Source organism: Moschus berezovskii, chromosome 7 (assembly GCF_049115385.1).
Source record: "Moschus berezovskii isolate FMDL1 chromosome 7, NW_MosBer_1.0, whole genome shotgun sequence".
Classification (NCBI taxonomy): domain Eukaryota; kingdom Metazoa; phylum Chordata; class Mammalia; order Artiodactyla; family Moschidae; genus Moschus; species Moschus berezovskii.
This window is the reverse complement of record NC_142466.1, coordinates 73,303,824-73,323,836: the sequence shown is the minus strand read 5'-3', so window position 1 is coordinate 73,323,836 and position 20,013 is coordinate 73,303,824. Positions and strand designations below refer to the sequence as shown.

The 20,013-nt window shown below is 40.2% G+C and overlaps 1 protein-coding gene across 3 annotated transcripts in view; it reads right to left on the bottom strand.

Annotated features, from left to right (window-relative positions):
- Positions 1-4,745: 4,745 nt before the first annotated feature.
- Positions 4,746-20,013, bottom strand: part of LOC129557341 (contactin-associated protein-like 3) — a 226,172-nt gene continuing 210,904 nt past the window's right edge. For all 3 annotated transcript variants that reach the window (XM_088837704.1, XM_055427898.2, XM_088837703.1), the window contains 3 exons: positions 10,780-11,010; positions 10,437-10,508; positions 4,746-4,939 (listed from right to left, as the gene is read on the bottom strand). In XM_088837704.1, the coding sequence (XP_088693830.1) occupies positions 4,746-4,939; positions 10,437-10,508; positions 10,780-11,010 (497 nt within the window). The remainder of the gene's footprint in view (positions 4,940-10,436; positions 10,509-10,779; positions 11,011-20,013) is intronic.

Sequence of the window (20,013 nt, the reverse complement as noted above, 5' to 3'; positions counted from 1 at the left end):
CAGCAAAGCAAGGCTCAGGTAACCAGACTTAACTACAAATTAATGATGTTACTTTGGAAGAAGCAACTTAGACTCACTTAGAAAGCCTGCGAAGGGAGAGGTAAGGATCAGATGGAAGGATATTTGATGATTCTTCTGTCGATAGACAATCTCTATAATTCTGAGAATAAGATTTGTGTGTGTGTGTAAAAGCTCAATTCTTTCTCTGAATTTAAATTTGCTAAACCAGGGTTTATGAATACTTTCATCCTCTTGAAAAGTAGTAGTAGTATTTGCATGTATGTTTAGGTAGTCCAAAATTCTATCCCATTAATAATATTTTTGTTCAACTGAAGTAGTAAGTTATTTTCAATGTGCATAAAGTCTATCAATCTCCCTCAACCTGTAAACATACCCATGGGTTCCAGTTTGGCTGGAAATCAACCACCAAACACCAGATCCATGTCCCCCTCAACTTCGTGTGCAGGCCATTTCATGTCTATCACTTTCTTTTTATTCTTTCCTCCATGTTGCCATTTACCATAAGCCACAGTTAAAAAGGGAAAAAGACGGCCAGGATCTATTCAAGGCATGGAGGGACTCAATCATTGTTGTACGTGGATTACAAAACAGTAGATTAAGTAACCCACTAAATATGTTTTTATTTAACCTATGTCCATTTCATTCTCTTTGTTTAAAGCATGGTTTGACAATCCAACTGCATAGTTGCATTTAATGTATATTAGATGGAAAGTTGGAGAAGGCAATGGCAAGCCACTCCAGTACAATTGCCTAGAAAATCCCATGGATGGAGGAGCCTGGTAGGCTGCAGTCCGTGGGGTCGCTAAGGGTCGGACACGACTGAGCAACTTCACTTTCACTTTTCACTTTCACACATTGGAGAAGGAAATGGCAACCCACTCCAGTATTCGTGCCTGGAGAATCCCAGGGATGGGGGAGCCTGGTGGGTTGCCGTCTATGGGGTCACAAAGAGTCAGACACAACTGAAGTGACTTAGCAGCAGCAGCAGATGGAAAGTACTTCTATCATATTTGTCTTCTTTCAAGGTAAGGACTGTGATTATCATTTTTTACTTTCCAAAAATCCATTGAAAGCTATTATCTATCAAATGTTCTTTAAGAAAGCAAGTGAAAAAATTGTCCAGTGTTTACTTAGACAAATAGAATATAAATGCCCCAATATATTTGTCTAAGTTACTAAATAATACTGGGGAGGTAATATGGGGAGGGGTTCACTTCATAATGAGGTGAACAAGAATTCCTAAGTTCTCGTCCTAATAATGAGTGTTAGTTATATGCTATTTTCCTTTTCTATGTGAAAATAAAACTTGAGGACTTATTATCTTTGAACTGTCTGCAACTGACATCTGTATATATAATTAGTGCTCTAGAAACCGTTTGGGGAAAATCACATTTAACCAGTTTTGAGTACAAACATTCAACAAATAACTTACTGACTGTTAAATTGTGGTTCTCTGGCAAAGTTTTAAATATCTACATTTATAGGTATTTTAATTTGTGCATGAGTATTAAGTTGGTTCACTCGTGTCCAACTCTTTGTGACAATAGGGACTGTAGCCCACCAGGCTCCTCTGTCCATGGCCACGAATACTAGTATCACCATGTATCACCATGCCCTCATCCAGGGCATCTTCCTAGCCCAGGGCTCGAACCCACACCTCTTAAGTCTCCTGCACTGGCAGGTGGGCTCTTTACCACTAGTGCCACCTGGAAAGCCCCCATTTGTAGCAGTCAGTAAATATCAACTACTTTGTGTTTCACTTTTCATATGACAAGTTAAATACCATCATAAATAATATTAACAGATCACAGTATTCCCTATGTAGAGAATAAGTAGAGATAAAGGAATATACACACCAGTACAGAATGCATACATTCACACATTTTTTTAATATTTTAGGGGAGAAACAATATAATTTCATAATTCAAATTTCATTCAACTCTTAAAAATATTTTTCTAATTTAATTCAAAAGATTTTTTTCTTTTTATTAACAAATAAGCAGGAAAAGTTTACAAATCAGTCAGGGAATGTGGATGGTGCATCACCGAAATTCAGCAAAAATATTTTAAAGTTTCCCCTTTAGAAAAGTGATCAGAGTGCAGTGGATTTCACTATCTAGAAATCTGTAAAATTTCAGGTACCAAAGTGATGCATTCTTTTGGAACATAAGGTGATCGCCTGTTAAAGTTGCAGTGATTTAATGATGTTTACACTCAGCTATGTGTTTAATGGAGCCTATAATTTTTATGTTGAATCCTTCCCCAAACTACACAGACCTTTGGGAAAAGCCTACACACACCATTTACCAAAGTAGTCCTTTATATATTGCTATATTGAGATCCTAAACTTCTTTCATCATTTAAATAAACACCAGTATAGATACAGTATTATGGCAAATAGACTTTAAATTGGTCTCCATGATCTCAGCCTGTTAAGTCTTGATATAATCCCTCCCCATAGTATGTGTGGGACCTGTGACTTGTTCTAACCAATGTGTGTGCTTAGTCGCTCAGTCATGTCCAACTCTTTGTGACCCCATGGACAGTAGCCCACCAGGTTCCTCTGTCCTCGGGGATTTTCTAGGCAAGAATACTGGAGTGGGTTACCATGCACTCCTCCAGGAGGTCTTTCCAACCCAGGGATTGAACCCAGGTCTCTGCATTGCAGGCAGATTCTTTACCAGCTAAGACACCAGGGAAGCCCATGAATATTGGAGTGGACAGCCTATTCCTTCTCCAGGTTATCTTCCCGATCCAGGAATCGAACCTGGGTCTCCTGCATTGCAGGTGGATTCTTTAATCAGCTGAGCTACCAGGGAAGCCCTTCTAACCAACAGAATATGGCAAATTGGGGGATGTCATTCCTACGATCACATTTACCTTAAATAAGACTCCCTCTTGCTAGATACTTGCTCTAGAGTCTCTCCTCTACTAGCCTTGAAGAAGCAAGCTTTCATAAGTCCTCCAGCAGTAAGGAATGAAATGCTGTCAATAATCATAGGAGCAAGGAGGCAGATCCCTTCCTGACTGACTTTCCATATGAGAACACAGCCCTGGCAGACACTTGACTGCAACCTTGCAAAAGTCTCAGTAAATCCATGTCTAGCTCCTGACTCATAGAAACTGTGAGATAATAAATGTGTATTGTGGTAGCCTTTTATACCTTATAGAAAATTAATATAAGAAAAAATGTTTGAGAAAAAACAATACAGAGGATATCTTTTCCCATTCATTAAAAAGAACACAGAAAAGTAGGTATACACACAAAAGGTAATAGCAAGGCAAAATGCATCTATTTCCAGCTGATCTGTTTGTGGTCAAACTTAGTACCTGGCAGGCACATGGCAGGTGGGATATGGAGAGGGCAGTGCATTTTTATTATAACTGGCTTTTCAATGCAAACGGTGACATCATGTGACTATATAATGACCACTGCCACAAAAGTAGTTACTGGATAAATTTTCATAGTTAATATGATTTTTTGCTCTCCTAATATTCAAATATTCCCTACTTAAATGAACTAGCCAATTTGGGCTGCTTTTTGGAAATAGATCCTAGAATTTTGCCTGAAATGACAGATTTAGTTCAGATCATATAGCTTGCATTTTCCCTTAGCATAAGCATTCTTCCACTAATATTACAAATAGTAGCTAGGTAAGAAGGTAACTCAAGGAATGTTTTGCTAGATAAGCTCAAAATTTAGAAAGGGAAATGGAGAGATTTAGTTTAAAATATGACTTATTCCCTAATAAATGAACATACAGTCACAGGAAAGCAAAGAGTTGTTATAATCTCCAGAAAAAAGAAAAAAAAAACTCACAGGACTGCAAACAAAAGTGACCTAACCATCCCATACATAAAGGAAACAAATTTAGGATTATATTTCATTCAGATGTGGATGGGTACATTTCCAGTGTTAAATATGGAATTTATACATGGCACAAATTAAGTTAGAAAATAAATATTTCTGTAAGATTACTAGGTGATCCTTATTACAATTTACAAAGAATATAATGACAAATCACAAAGAAAAATAAGAAAATTATCACAGATTAAATCCTTTGCACATTTTTCTACCCATGAATTCTCTGTTCCACATCTGAACGCAATAGTAGAATTTCATAGCTGACATTCAACATTCATTTCATTATTAAAGTGTATCAAAACTGATTTAAAAGACACAAAAGGAAAAACAATCAGCCAAAAATATGTTTTCTCAGGTGTTTGGCCAATGGGCTCTGGTTCACAGGAATATGGAAATGCAGCTGAAGGCCATCTGAGAAGCACTTCCTGGTTTATAAATGTCAGCAAGTAATTGATAAAGGAAGCTTACTGTAGGTTTCCATGTAACACAAAACATTAGAGTCCAACGTTGATAAACTTCCATGTTGTATTTTTAAGAGAGTATGGCCACAGCTTGAATCCTTCTTCTCACTTAAAACCCGAAGTAATTATGTAAAATACATTTGCCTTTTAGAAGATCAAGTCAGAACAGTCAGAAACTGCCAATCAGTGATAAATGAGCACACCGAAGTCACTGTTACATAAATGGATCAAGAATGAGCACTGAGCAGAACCTCCAGGGACTGTTTGTGAGCAAGTTGATGGCGTTGGACCCCCATTGCCTGTCCCAGAAGGACAACAGGTGGGTTTCATCCACTGGGAGCCCCTGGCTTAGCAAGAAAGTCATATCATCATAGTAATCAGTAAATCACAACAGCAGATCAGAAGAAATACTCTTTCTGGCTTTCACTGACTGTACATTGCATGTTGAGCTCACTTTTCAGAGCAGTTTCAGCATTGTCTCCAGTTTTGGGAATATTTGTTTCATTTTTTTGGTATAGCCATCTCTGTTGATAAATGCGTATAGCAATGGCAGTGATGCAGAGCAAAATAAATATCACAACCGCTATCACACCTAGAGAGAAGGAAAATACACAGTCAGATTATAAACTGTAAATGTCAGCCTAACTAGAATCTACCCTAGCACCATTTATCATCAGAAAATTTGAAACCAAGGAATATTATAACATTAAGGTTACTTCTAAGTCCATGCAAACTTTAGACACAGAGGTTTTACACCTTAATTCCAAAGACATATCTGATTGGATTCTAGTTAATGCCTTCACACTAAAGTGAAGAAACACCATAGGCCTCTTAGGTCATGTCTGCATGGCTAACTGAGTAAGCAGGTTTTTATTTTTAAAAGATATAGACTGTGTAGTCCCATTATAGAGTGATTAAATGCTTTGTAGTTGTCGTGCAACTGCTAAGTTGTGACAGCTTCTTTGTGACAGCATGGACTGCAGTGTGCCAGGTTCCTCTGTGCTCCTAGTGTGCTTATCTATCTCCTAGTGTGCTTAGTCATTCAGTCGTGTCCGACTCTTTGCGACCCTATCGACTGTATAGCCTGCCAGGCTCCTCTGTTCATGGAGATTCTCAGGCAAGAATACTGGAGTGGGTTGCCATACCCTCCTCTAGGGGATCTTCCCAACCCAGGAATCTAACCCAGGTCTCCTGCATTGCAGGCAGCTTCTTTACCATCTGAGTCACCAGGGAGCTCAAATTTACGTCCATTGAGTTGATCATGCTATCTAATAGTCTCATCCTCTGCTGCCCCATTTTTCTTTTCACCTCAATCTTTCCTAGCATCAGAGTCTCTTCCAATGAGTCAGCTTTTTGCATCAAGTGGCCAAATTTTTACGTGTTTTAATGAAAATTTGATTAAACTGTTATGCTGTTATCCAGTTGAACTACAGTAATGTGGTGTATATTTCATCTATGTCTACGAGACCAAGAGAGTCTTAAGTGATTGTTGCCTCTGGGGGTCTACACTCTTATGTGACCTCCCTGTGACTTGCTTCCAATCAATACAATATGACAAAGTTGATGGTCTGTACCTGATTATTTGTACATGATTACATGATTATGCTACATAAGACTGTAGTACCTGTACTGTTGGAGTCTCCTTCTTCCTGCTGGCTATGAGGGGGAAACAGCCATGCTGGGAAACCACCACATGACAAGGAACTCTGTCTATTAACCAGTGAAAATTCAGAAGCTCTCAGCACTACAGCTGCAAGACACTGAATGCAGCCAACAATCTATGCAAGTGAAAAAGGCTCCATCCCCAGTGGAGACTTCAAATGTGACCCCAGCCCAAGATCCCAAATGACACACATTCATTTCAGGATTGTGATACCCTAAGCAGAGAAGGCAATGGCGAGCCACTCCAGTACTCTTGCCTAGAAAATCCCATGGACGGAGGAGCCTGGTAGGCTGCAGTCCATGGGGTCGCTACGAGTCAGACATGACTGAGCAACTTCACTTTCACTTTCACACATTGGAGAAGGAAATGGCAACCCACTCCAGTGTTCTTGCCTGGAGAATCCTAGGGACGGGGGAGCCTGGTGGGCTGCCGTCTATGGGGTCGCACAGAGTCGGACACGACTGAAGTGACTTAGCAGCAGTAGCAGCAGCAAGCAGAGGACCTAACTGATACGTGTCCAAACTCCCGACCCATACAAACTGAGAAATAATACATGTGGATTGTGTTAAGTTGCTAAATAGGTGATAATTCGTCATGCAGCAATTGATACTACACTATAAAAATTTGGAGAAATATTAATAACATTCAGTTATATGGAAAGTAAAACATTTCTCATGTTGGAAATGTTTTAAGTATTGAAGACATTAACTTTGCTAGTGGTTCTCAACCTTGGCTACATAGTAGACTCAGAATTTTTGGTGGGAGGCTGGGGTATCAGTATTATTTCAAAAGTTTCACAAATTATTTTAATGCACCATCAAGCTAAGCCATAGGGATGTTAAGTCAAGCTACATCATATTAGTGAAGAATAAATATCCAATCCATTCTGAAACAAGCAAAAAGGAACATTCACTAGCCAATATAGTTTTAAGATGATTGGCACAGCCATTAATTAGTATTTCCAATTAACAAATGTAAGCAAATTAGTTATGTGAATCAAAATTCATATTGCAAAATGAAGTTTCTTTATTATACTCTGGCACATACTTAAGCAAGTGTGATGGAGCCCAACAAACTTGAAGCTTGGTTGGGTGCAATTGGTCACAAAGACTCCTGAGCACATGCTAGCAGGAACTCAGACTCCTTAGCTGAGAAGAGGTAGCATATTTATTACTCTATGTATATTCTTAAATATTTATTCATAAGTAGAATATTCATTACTTTCAATATATTTTCCATCTCATATGAGAAACAATAACAGAGTTACTTTAATTATTTTTATGTATAGTCATAGAGCTTTGTTTTAAGAGCTATATCATGTCCAATTTTAGTGTCAGGGACCACTAACTCAGTAACTGTGATCAAACCACTTGATTATGACTGTCACCATTACACTGACCCACTTATACATCCAGTATTTTCTGTATGTGATTGATCACCTCTAACTTTCCCGTGGTCATGTATGGATGTGAGAGTTGGACTGTGAAGAAAGCTGATCGCCGAAGAATCAATGCTTTTGAACTGTGGTGTTGGAGAAGACTCTTGAGAGTCCCTTATACTGCAAGGAGATCCAACCAGTCCATTCTAAAGGAGATCAATCCTGGATGTTCATTGGAAGGACTGATGCTGAAGCTGAAACTGCAATACTTTGGCCACCTCATGCGACGAGTTGACTCACTGGAAAAGACTCTGATGCTGGGAAAGGTTGGGGGCGGGAGGAGAAGGGGACGACTGAGAATGAGATGGCTGGATGGCATCACCAACTCTGTGGACATGAGTTTGAGTGAACTCCGGGAGTTGGTGATGGACAGGGAGGCCTGGTGTGCTGTGATTCATGGGGTCGCGGAGAGTCGGACACGACTGAGCGACTGAACTGAACTGAACTGAACTGAACTCTACCTTGTTTTTGTTTTGTGAGGTTTGGTGTGATCCTAGAATAACTTCCATCTCCACCCTCTATCTGAAGAGATTGAGATAATTTGAAGAATGCATCTGATGATTTCCATAACCTTCCTATCAGCAACTCCAGTGTAAATGTGTTTTTGGCAAGTGCTCATGCCTGTCTGTGTCTCTAAAATCTACACAGCAGCCCACCAGGCTCCCCCGTCCCTGGGATTCTCCAGGCAAGAACACTGGAGTGGGTTGCCATTTCCTTCTCCAATGCATGAAAGTGAAAAGTGAAAGTGAGGTTGCTCAGTCGTGTCCGACTCTTAGTGACCCCATGGACTGCAGCCTACCAGGCTCCTCCACCCATGGGATTTTCCAGGCAAGAGTACTGGAGCGGGCTGCCATTGCCTTCTCCAACACTGGAGGTCTAGGTACTCAGTAACTGACAAACCACACAGCCACCAGCTGCCATACAGATGAAAGGCAGGTTCAAATACATTGTAGGGTCCAGTAAACTGAACTCTTCTGTCCCTAAGACCTTCTGTGCTTGGCTCCCACGTATCAGGAGCCGAAAAGGATTTCTCAGGGGAGTGACATTAGAGTAACTTACTTTGTACATCTTTCCAATGAAGTTTAGCAAAAGCAATACAACTCTGTTCAGTGGTAAAGAATCTGCCTGCCAATGCTGGAGATACAGGAGACATGGGTTCAATTCCTGGGAATGGCCACCCACTCCAGTATTCTTGCCAGGAAAATCGCATGGACAGAAGAGCCTAGCCAGCTACAGTTCATGGGGTCCCAACAAGTTGGACATGACTGAACAACTGAGCACACACACACAGAGGCAATAAAACTCTAAGAACCACATCTTTATTCTATCATCAATTTGACTTTTATCTTTTTTATCTCTAATAAAAGGGCACCAACTATGATAATCTGCAAAATCTTGAACTTTGGTTCCTACTTTGTAAATATTAATCACATTTAAGTTGATTTATTTTCACTTAACTTTGACATTACAGTGAAGTTTTTTCATTAAAAATAAATCAGAATGATTTAGGATTAAGACTTAATTTAAATTTTAACAAGAAAGTTATTTCTTTTGGACATGCATTATAAATAATATTTATGGATTTTATTTGTTTTTGGAGTTATAAGATGGAGGTCATAATCCTCACTCACTACAAAATAAAAGTAATTGATACAGAAATGGAAATAATGACATTCTTACATAGATTTGATCAGCACTTTAAAATGTCTGAATACTTCACTAGTTGTCTGGAGAAACCTGGTATCTTAATAAATGCAGGCAGATCCAATCTGAGCAGGTATGTAGCTGGCCTAAACAGTGGATCCCCAGTCCAATCACCCAGCTCTAGGAATAATTACCTCACTTTGAGGTAGCAAACAATGGAGAGTAGTTTACTTCTACTCACCAAGTAGAGTTTGCAACTGACTCACATTTCCATAATCTAATTAAACAAATTAAAATGTTCTTTGATGATAAGGAGGGAGAACTGAATATTAATTTTTGAGTCTTACCTGGATAAATTTTGTTTCAGGGGATATAATAGAAGATTTTTAAAGTGCAATTACTTTTACTTCTTCATACACACACACACACACATATATGAATGGATTGATTTAATGGATATCTATATCTATCTATCCAGATAGATAGATAGCTACCTATCTCTCTGCCCAAAGATGCTAGATACAGTGTTATATCTTTATGTTTAGGTAAATGACAATTTGTATAATTTAGGTGCTTCTCCAAATAAATGTTGCATTTTTTTATTTAAAATAAAATTTTAGGAGTCATGTGGACTTCCCAAGCCCTTGCTCAGAGATGTGACATGATCCTTCAATATCCTCATAGCAGCCTCTTGGACTTCTTGAGCACTCTGCATTAGCCATTACATGAAACAAGAAACGAAGCATCTTTGCTGTTTTAAATTGTATGTGCCATTGTTACAAGAAATTATTGACTAGTCTGTAGTAAATTATCTTGTAGCAAAATAAAATAAATAAAATTTATTTTCTTTTTAAATTTAGGGAATAATTGTTTTGCAAAGTTGTGTTAGTTTCTATTATAAAACAAGGTGAATCAGGAGCTTTCCACTAGCTATTTTACACACAGTAGTGTATATATGTCAATGTTACTTTATGTTTTATTTTTAATCTTATTTTTAAGTGTTCTGGGCTAAGGGGCTGACCTATGGCTATTTTAAATCAAAGAAGTAAAAGTAAATGTGTCTTAAATATGCATACATTCTGAGAGAAACTAATGACTATTTTCAAGTGAAAAACCTCTTATTATTATAGTTTGGCAACCATCCGTTTAAAAAGAGGAGCCATCAGTTCCTTCCACAAAGCTTTTTCGAAGGAGCTGAGAGTTCGGTACAGTTACATCAAGAACATCAGCAAATGTACGTGGTCTGCCATTGACCTCACAATCATCACGGATTCTCAGATATTTTTTGGACTTTGCTAACAGTGACAGCAGAACCAAGGAAGAGGTCATTCGCTGCCCCATTACCTCCGATGACCGCGGAGTCACTTCTGTCCGCATTAACTAAGGGCCGTCCCTCATCCGTTGGTCCAGAACGACCTACAGTAGAAAAAGGGAGAATGACAGAGAGTGGAAAGGAGGAGTTTTGAGAAATCCACAAACATTTGAAAGAGGAGCAGATAATGCAGTGACAGAAATGAATTTGAAACGAAGAACCAAGAATGGAAGGACCAGAGAAGTGAGATGTATTGTGTACTTTGGGAAACCTCTGGCATGGAAATTCTGAGCATAATCTTGCTGGCATGTGAAACAAGTGCAGTTGTTAGGGGATGGAGATGGAGTGGAAGGCCGCAGGGAGCGAGCCACACACCTGCACCGCCGGCGAGAGGCCAGGTCGCCTCCCGCGCTGGGGCTCCGGGCCCCGCCCCATCCGCGCAGCGGGACGCGGTGGCCACGTGTCCGAGGACGGTGACCTGGGAGTGGCCGCCAGGGCGCAGCGCCGCCTTCAGAGGGACTGCGGGTCCGAAGCGTACCGCAGAAAGGCAGCCCGTGAAGCCGCGCGCGCCAGCCCGCAGCGTGTCCGGGTCCGCGCCGAGGGGCTCTGCGGACAAAGAAGCAGGACACACCGTTAGGGCTCATGGGCATCTGGCGGGGATGCCGGACCAGCTCGCCTCTGCGCAGCAGTGATGAGCTAGCTGAGCCTCCCTCCAAGCCCTTCCTCCTTTCTTCCTTAGGAAAAGATCCACACCCATACCAGAGAGGCCCTGCGGTTGTTCACTCCCCGTGGGAAAAAAATTAAAGCTTCCTTGGATGCAGTCACTGTTACGGCGAATGAAATCCTCCTCCACCAATGCAGTTTTCAAAATATTTGAATGGGATTTGTGACAAGTATTCTAGATGGTTGGTGACCTAGGTCTCATGAGTTGGGGGACGGTAGAGTTCTGGGAACTCCTTCTGAAGTTCTGGGAACTCCTAATTAATATTTTAGACTTGCTGACTGTTCTGAGCCTCACAGTGAGGGCATCTCCTTACCCACAACTGCTGTCCCAGGAATTCTGCACCCCACTATCTTTTTCCCTCTCCAAAGGGTGATCTCTGTCCCTCCTCTATAAATAAAGGCTTGCCCTTACCAACGCCATCCTGATCCCCTTTCTCACCCCAGACTGACAGAGGTTGGTTATTATGACCTAAAGAAAAGTCGCGATTGACACAGGAGAGCAGAGCATCAATTCCTTCCTTTCAGTGATGCCCGCATCCCGCAGTGCACTTGCTCAGTGGGCACGAAATCTGACCCAAGGCCCCTTAGTTGTAGACTTCAAGCTTAAATGTGTCAGTCACAGAAGGAAGAGTCTGCATCCCCCACAGAGGAAACCACGTCAGTATGAGGCAACTTTGGCATCTGCTGTCAGACTCCTTCCTGCTTCATCATGTGTAGAAAGGCTCATAGTCTCTTCTTTTTCAAACAATCAAACAGTTACCAAGAATTTACCAAATGACTCCCACAGTCTGGACATTGTGTTAAGCGATTTATAGAGGTTATTTCTTAACGCTTAAACCACGCTGAGTACTTGTATTCCTATTTGAAGTTAAATTAAGGGACAAGTAAGTGAGAGTCATTATATTATTCTTTCTTCTTTAATGAATGCATGTACCTGCTATAGAATAGGTGTATATATTCTGTAAGTTTTTGGCTGGCATAATGCATGCATGCTAAGTCACTTCAGTCGTGACTTAGGTCCTACTCTTTGTGACAAAGGTCCTACTTTTTGTGACCCCGTGGACTGTAGCTCACCAGGCTCCTCTGTTCATGGGATTCTCCAGGCAAGAATACTGGAGCCTCCAGGGGGCTGGCATAATAGTCAGTCTTTAAGTTCACCCTGAGAATCTGAGCTCTGATCCAATTTATCATGATGTTGTAGATAAACTCTCAGAAGACAACCTTTATTTCTGTTGAGTTTGAGCTTCTGAGGAGCACTGCTCTTTTGTCTCCATTTCCTGATGAATATAAATAATAATAAATAGCTTTTATGGGATATGTATCATCCAATACATACATGCTAGACACTGTGAAAAATAAAGGGCTATTGTTATCATAAAAATAAAGTGAGCAATTAGAGCAGGATTTAATGACTTGTCTCATGCTGCTGCTGCTGCAGCTGCTGCTAAGTCGCATCAGTTGTGTCCGACTCTGTGCGACCCCATAGACAGCAGCCCGCCAGGCTCCTCTGTCCCTGGGATTCTCCAGGCAAGAATACTGGAGTGGGTTGCCATTTCCTTCTCCAATGCATGAAAGTGAAAAGTGAAAGTGAAGTCGCTCAGTCGTGTCCGACTCTGAGCGACCCCATGGACTGTAGCCTACCAGGCTCCTCCATCCATGGGATTCTCCAGGCAAGAGTACTGGAGTGGGGTGCCATTGCCTCATGTTATTCCACTAGTAAGCAGTTGGAGAGAACTTTTGAATAGGAGCATTTGAACTCTGAAGCCAGGAGTATAACCTTGCTGCCAGTGAGCTTTGTCAGCTAGCTTTATCTGGTGCATCAGTTACAGAAGGTCACTGTCCTTAGCTCATCCGTCTCTCTCATGTAACATGTGGAAGCTCCTGGTGGACAGTGTGTTATATTCTTGTCCTCCCCTGCGCTTAGCTTAGTGTCTGTTACATAGGACACATGCAATATATATTTTATAATCAAAGAATACATTTAGTCCTATTACCACCCTTCTGTGGACAGTCTGGCTGTTGAAATTTTTTAAATGTGGCCCTCTCAAGGTGTGGTCTGAGAAATTCAGAGGTCCCTCCTTGTGATTCTGGGAAAGACTGAAGACAGGAGAAGGGGACAACAGAGGATAAGATGGTTGGATGGCATCACCAACTCAGTGGACCTGAGTTTGAGCAAACTCCGGGAAATGGTGAAGGACAGAGAATCCTGGTGTGCTGCAGTCCACAGCGTCACAAAGAGTCAGACACAACCGAACAACTGAATAACACCACCACCACTTTGTGATAAAAGATGACTTGCACTGGCTTCAGCTAAGGATGCATGTCCATAGTTGGCTGACATCTTACACCACTGAGTTTTACCAAATGTCATGGTAACTAAACACATCCTTATTGTCATTAAAGGTAACCAACATACTCTGAAGCTTCTTTTGAAGGGTGAAAAAATATGCCACTCCCAAATATGCCACTTTGGCATAAGGATTATTTACTTGAAAACAGCAGGTAGAAGGACACTGATGTCCATTTTTCTTCCTGAAAGCAGCAGATAAAACTCCCATGGAAAAGCTGCCCTGTCTGTACCAGGAGGGAAAATGCATTCTTATGACCAGAGATAAGCAGTCCAGCCCAGAGAAATCTGTACCTACAAACATTGTTAACAGATTGTTAAAACAATACCTTCCTTCACTCTCCTCATGCATTTTACTTACTTTTTCACAATCACCAATCTTTGTTCAAATTAGTATATAAATACTTGGGCCTACTTGCTCTTTGGGTCTTCAGTTTCCTATGGGGGCCATGTGTACATTTACAAATCTTTATGTTTTTCTCCTGTTAATATATCTTGCTGCTGCTGCTGCTGCTAAGTCGCTTCAGTCATGTCTGACTCTGTGCGACCGCATAGACGGCAGCCCGCCAGGCTCCCCCGTCCCTGGGATTCTCCAGGCAAGAACACTGGAGTGGGTTGCCATTTCCTTCTCCTTTGCATGAAAGTGAAAAGTGAAAGTGAAGTCGCTCAGTCGTGTCCGACTCTTAGCGACCCCATGGACTACAGCCTACCAGGCTCTTCTGCCCATAGGATTTTCCAGGCAAGAGTACTGGAGTGAGGTGCCATTGCCTTCTCCTAATATATCTTAAGTAAATTTAATTCTCAGGCCCAGTCATAGATCTTGAGAAAAGAGGTCAAGCATTGTCTCCCCAACAAACTCATGGGGTGGATTTCTTGAATCTTATTACAGGTTGTTACTTTTTCTCCTATTAAACTTCATTTCATAATGGGATAAATTTTGTCTCTTTATTTCTCCTGGCTTGACAAAGAGCTGTACCTTCAAGAAAAATGGTCTAACTTTGAGATTTTCAGCAAATGCACTGGGAGCTATTTGGGCTTACAAAATTTTGTTTATGAGTTTAAAGTTGCAAAAGTAATGTTTGCTATGGAAAAGACCTCTAAAAAGACCTAAACTCAAGGGGCATGCATTTGCATTGTTATAATCAACATAAACATCTCTCTGACACACATAGCTATATTGGCCAAGTTGATTATATGAAATATCAAATAGCTTTATGCATGTGGAATTTTAGGTAGATTCCTAAGTACACTGAAGTAAAATGAGCTTGGCACAACCCCACTAAAGGATTATCAATTAAAAGGGTACTTGAAAGATAACTTTATTTTTTAAATTTTGCATTCAGACAGTATCTGTTTCTTAAAGGAAGACACCCTTGCTTGTGTAACCCAGGACTTTTGCAAGGCTAAAATACTGGAGAAAAAATTACAGGTTAAATAAAAGTTTTAGCTGTTGGACAAAAAGAGCAACTAGACACTACTAGCTTTTCTGGTCAAAGTTTGACCTGAGCACTACCAGGCAAGGGTAACAGAAGGAACCCAGGGCAGACATATATCATAACAAGCTAGATCAATTTTGTGGAATTTATTTTTTTAAAGATAACCTGGCTTCATGTCTGTAGATAATGTTATTACTAAAGAAAGAAACATCAGTAGTATATTACATTGTATTTTCCCATATTTCAAGACACTTTATATATATGTATGTGTGGATTTGAGAATGTAAATGTGTACGGGCGATTTATATGTATTTGAATAGCTTATCACTAATCATGTAGCTTTAATTTTATTGTGCATGTATGTATGGGTATAAATATACATTGAAAGGTTTGGTGTTCATAACTTTCTGTCATTTTCCTAAACTGAGATCATGGTTTTTATTTATTTTTTGATTGGAGTAATTCTCTAGTATATTCTTCAGATAGGATGCTTGATTAATCTCAATCTTTTCTTGTTATCCAAAATATCTTTTATAACCTTGTCAGATAAATTATATATTAGATGCTTGAGCTTCAATCATTCTTCTTAGCAGTATAGCTATATCATTATATGATTTTTATTCTGTTGTTGCAAATGAAAAATTGGATGCTGATACCAATACTATTATTTTTATTGTAGCAACTTCTGCCTGAAAAGTTTGGAAGACTTTTCTCTATGGTTTTTTAATTCAGGGATTTTCCCAGAATTTCTGCAGATGTATGTCTATTCTCATCAGGATCGATAAGTCCTTTCAATCTGCAACTCAGGTTTTCCTTTAGTTAAGAGAAACTTTTTAATACATAATCTTTGTCTTTGCTTTTAATTTTCTTTTTGATCTCCAATTTTTCATACTAAGTGTTCTAGATCTAATTTCCAAGTCCCTTTTATTTTCCCTCCTAATTTCTGCTTCTTAATCTTTTTGCTTACTGCATAATACTCCATGCCACTTTTAAGGAAAATCAGTGATGATTCTCTTCTTTAGATCATCCAGTGACATTTTGAAAAGTCATATTAACTCCCAGAGTTTATGTTTGTATCTGCATGTGTGATTTTATTAAAATATCCTTGAGTGCCAAGTTTTATCCTAGTCTTCTGTCTTCTTCAATAGCTCTAAATTGATGTGGAAATTTGATTTGTTGTTTTTTCTTCTTGCCCCATCCCCACTCTTACTTTTAGATTCTCTTAGTGATGGCATCATTATTTGCTTATATATTTATTGGGATGGCTTGCTGGAACTCCATGGTTGGAGATGTTATACAATATACAAGTCCTGACACTCTGGACAGTGCCACTTCTCTGCCCCTGTAGTCAGCAGCAGAACTGCAGGCAGACTGTCTGACTTCTCATGAAGCATAGGAAGAGGTCTCTTACCCTTGCCTTCACCATGGTAGGAAGGATATGACCCGCTGATCTAGCCCTTTATCAGCTTCAGAAGGAGCAGAGAGAACGGGGATCATCACGGGAGCCATGTTGACCTTCCCTATGGAAGTCTTGAGTTCTCTGAAAGGCAGGCTTTCCCCAGGATCCACAGGCTTCACACACCACCCAAGACCCTGCTATGTCCTCCTCCAGCTGCTGCTGCTGCTACGTCACTTCAGTCATGTCTGACTTTGTGCGACTCCATGGACAGCAGCCCACCAGGCTCCTCTGTCCCTGGGATTCTCCAGGCAAGAATACTGGAGTGGGTTGCCATTTCCTTCTCCAATGGATGCATGCATGCTAAGTTGTTTCAGTTGTGTCCGACCCTGTGCGACCCCATGGACAGCAGTCCACCAGGCTCCTCTGTCCACGGAATTCTCTAGGCAAGAGTACTGGAGCGGGCTGCCATTTCCTTCTCCAATATCCTCCTCCAGTCCAGTGGGCAAATCCTCCCCTCTGCTCTCTTATTCACACTTTCCTGCCCTCTTCTGCCTGCTGGGCTGGCCCTACAGTTCCTGGGTTTAGGGGGACAGTAAGTTGAATTGGGAGTAGAAACAAGTCTTACAGTCCAAGCTGCCATTTCCCAGACTGAGGTCTACACAAAGTCAGCGTTCAAATGAACAGAACTGTGCTTAGAAACACAGTGTGAATCTGTCTTCCCTATTAACTGACTCCTGAAATCCCATCCTTAAGGATCCTTCCTTTTGGCTCAAAAATCTTCCCTTTAAAGTGCAAAGAAAAAAAAAAAAAAAGTGGGGGAAACCTTAGGCAAAACTTAATGCATATTAGAAATTTACATATTAGGATGAAAATGTTTGATCAACCCTTAGCTTGAGAACATAGGCATCAACAAGAAGTAAGGACAAATCAGGTAGGGTAAGGAGGGGGCAGGAAAGTGGTTTGCGTGTGAATGTGAAGCAAAGAAAAGTTTAGGAAAGAGTTTGATAAGGGCTGAGAATAAAGTTCATTTCCACTGTAATTTTGAGTAAACCCCCTTAAATCACTTTGGATGAAAACAGATGTAATCTATTTTTTTCTCAAAAAATATCTATGGTACAAAATCTTGAGAGCAGTATCAGATTTCCAACAATTCAGGACATAAACATTCTCAACTGTCTCAGGTGCTGGTACTGTTGCCTCTAAAATATATTGCCAAGGCCATGCATTCTAACACAAGAGATGATCTCTGGTTTTATAGGAACAAGCATGTTAATGAAAGGTCCACAAGGAAAGGGAAGGAAAAAGAATTAAAGTGCGTGTAAAGAGCTTTCTGTTACCCACAACGAGCAGTGCTTCTGAAAGGCACTGGCAGTAAACAGTGGAATAGCAAAAAGAGTATTTCCAAGATTCCCTAAGGCTCTCATCTGCAAGAAAATATCAGGAAACGTGAGTTGTCTATGGAATTGCAGGAAGCAATGAAGAGCATCAGAAAGTGTAAATACGTAGTTAAGTGAATACTGACTGTTGAAACAACAGCAGTAATAATGTCACGTGGAAAAAATAATATCCATAAGAGAAGTACATGACAACAATGGCAAAAAAGGGTGGAAGAGGAGGTAAAATGGGAATGAAAATAAGGTTTTCATGTAGTTTGGGAAGTGCACATTCAAAGTAGAATGTAATAAATCAAGTATGAGTAATCTTTGGAGTAAGTGCTAAAAAAATAAAGAGGTACAGCAATAAAGCTGATACCGAAGATTAATAGTCCCAAACTGGAAGTAATTCAGCTGCACGTTAACATGAGAATAAACAAACTGGTATATTCATGCAATAAAAGACTGTCAAGCAAAGAAAGCTAGTGAACCGTGACTGCTGCTGCTGCTAAGTCACTTCAGTCATGTCTGACTCTGTGCGACCCCATAGACGGCAGCCCACCAGGCTCCCCCATCCCTGGGATTCTCCAGGCAAGAACACTGGAGTGGGTTGCCATTTCCTTCTCCATGACTACATGCGGTAAATGTTAAAAAAAAAAAAAAAAATTTGGCAAATGGAATTGGCTAGACTGAATATAAATATCAACCTGCTATTTATTTTGAACTTGATGAAACAACAATGAACATCCTTTATTCTAAATAAATGACATGATTAGAAAATGATGCTAAGTAGAATTTTCAGTCTGTCTTTTGAACAATTCATCATTGGAGGGACCTTATTTTCAGAGTCAGCAAGAAGTGACTTATTCTCCCTTCCCTGCACCCCATTTCCACCACACCAAACTATCGCTGGCACTTGAAACCAATACCTGGGAAGAAATCAGGGGTGATTTGAAATTCCAAGCTCTTTAACAAACACTGCCAGAAGGTATTTCCTGGAGTTTAGTCACTAACTCATGTCTGACTCTGCAACACCATGGACTGCAGCCCATCAGGCTCCTCTGTCCACAGGATTTTCCTAGCAAGAATACTGAAGTGGGTTGTCATTTTCTCCTCCAGGGGATCTTCCCAACGCAAGGATAGAACCCTCATCTCCTGTTTGGCAGGTGGATTCTTTACCACTGACCCACCCTGGGAAGCCCAATTGGAAGAATAGTCTTGAGTAAACTAAAAAGACTCTTCCTATAATAACATTTGAGTAGTCTTTCACATAACAAAAAACATTGTCAGAATTCTACATGTTTACTGCTTTCAGCTCATCAGTCCTTCTCTAAATTGTGATTAGGCTCATGTAGCCTCTCCTTGATATACCCTCACTCCAACTCAGAGGTCCAAGTTCTTCCCTCTCTGTTTTCCATAAAATCCTATTCTTGAATAAACTCATTCATACAATAGAAGAAATGTCCAGTTATGACTTAGTGTTCCAACCAGGGACATGTGCAGAAAATGCATTATTAGCAAAAGAAATAAATCTCTAATGGATTTTTTATTATTCAGATATAATTCACATCTCATAAAATTCACCCTTTTAAGTATACAGTTCAGTGGGTTTTTTAGTTATAAAACTATTCCCAGTATGTAACTGCAGAATCTATCACCCCCAAAGAAATCTTGTACATATTAGTGGTCACTCCTCACTCCTACCTGCCCCCAGTCCCTGGTAAATCTAAACTGTTTTGTTTCTATAGATTTAACTATTCTGGACATTTCATATAGAAGAAGTCATACAATATGTAATCTTTTGTGTTTATCTTCTTTCACTTAGAGTAATGTTTTCAAGGTTCATCCATATGGTCCCATGTATGAGTACTTCGTTACTTTTTATGGGCTAGCATTCCATTTTACACAACTTTTCTTGTTCCTTAGTTGATAGACACTGGAGTTGTTTCCAATTTTTAATTCTTATGAATAACACTTCTCTGAAGACTCGTGTACACTTTTTGTATGTGGATATGTATTTTTCAATTTCTTTGGGTATTTACCTGTGAGTGGAATTCCTGGGTCACTTGGTAACTGTGTTTAACATTTTAGGGAACTGCCAAACTGTTTTTCCCCAGCAGCTGCACAATTTCACACTCTCATCAGCAATGTGCAAGAGTTCCAATTTCTCCATATCCTCTATGACACTAGTTACTGTCTGTCTTTATGATCATAGCCATCTTATTGGGTGTGAAATGGTGTGTGCATGCTTAGTCGTTTCAGTTGTGTCTGTTTCTTTGTGACCCGATGGACTGTAGCCCACAAGACTCCTCTGTCCATGGGATTCTCCAT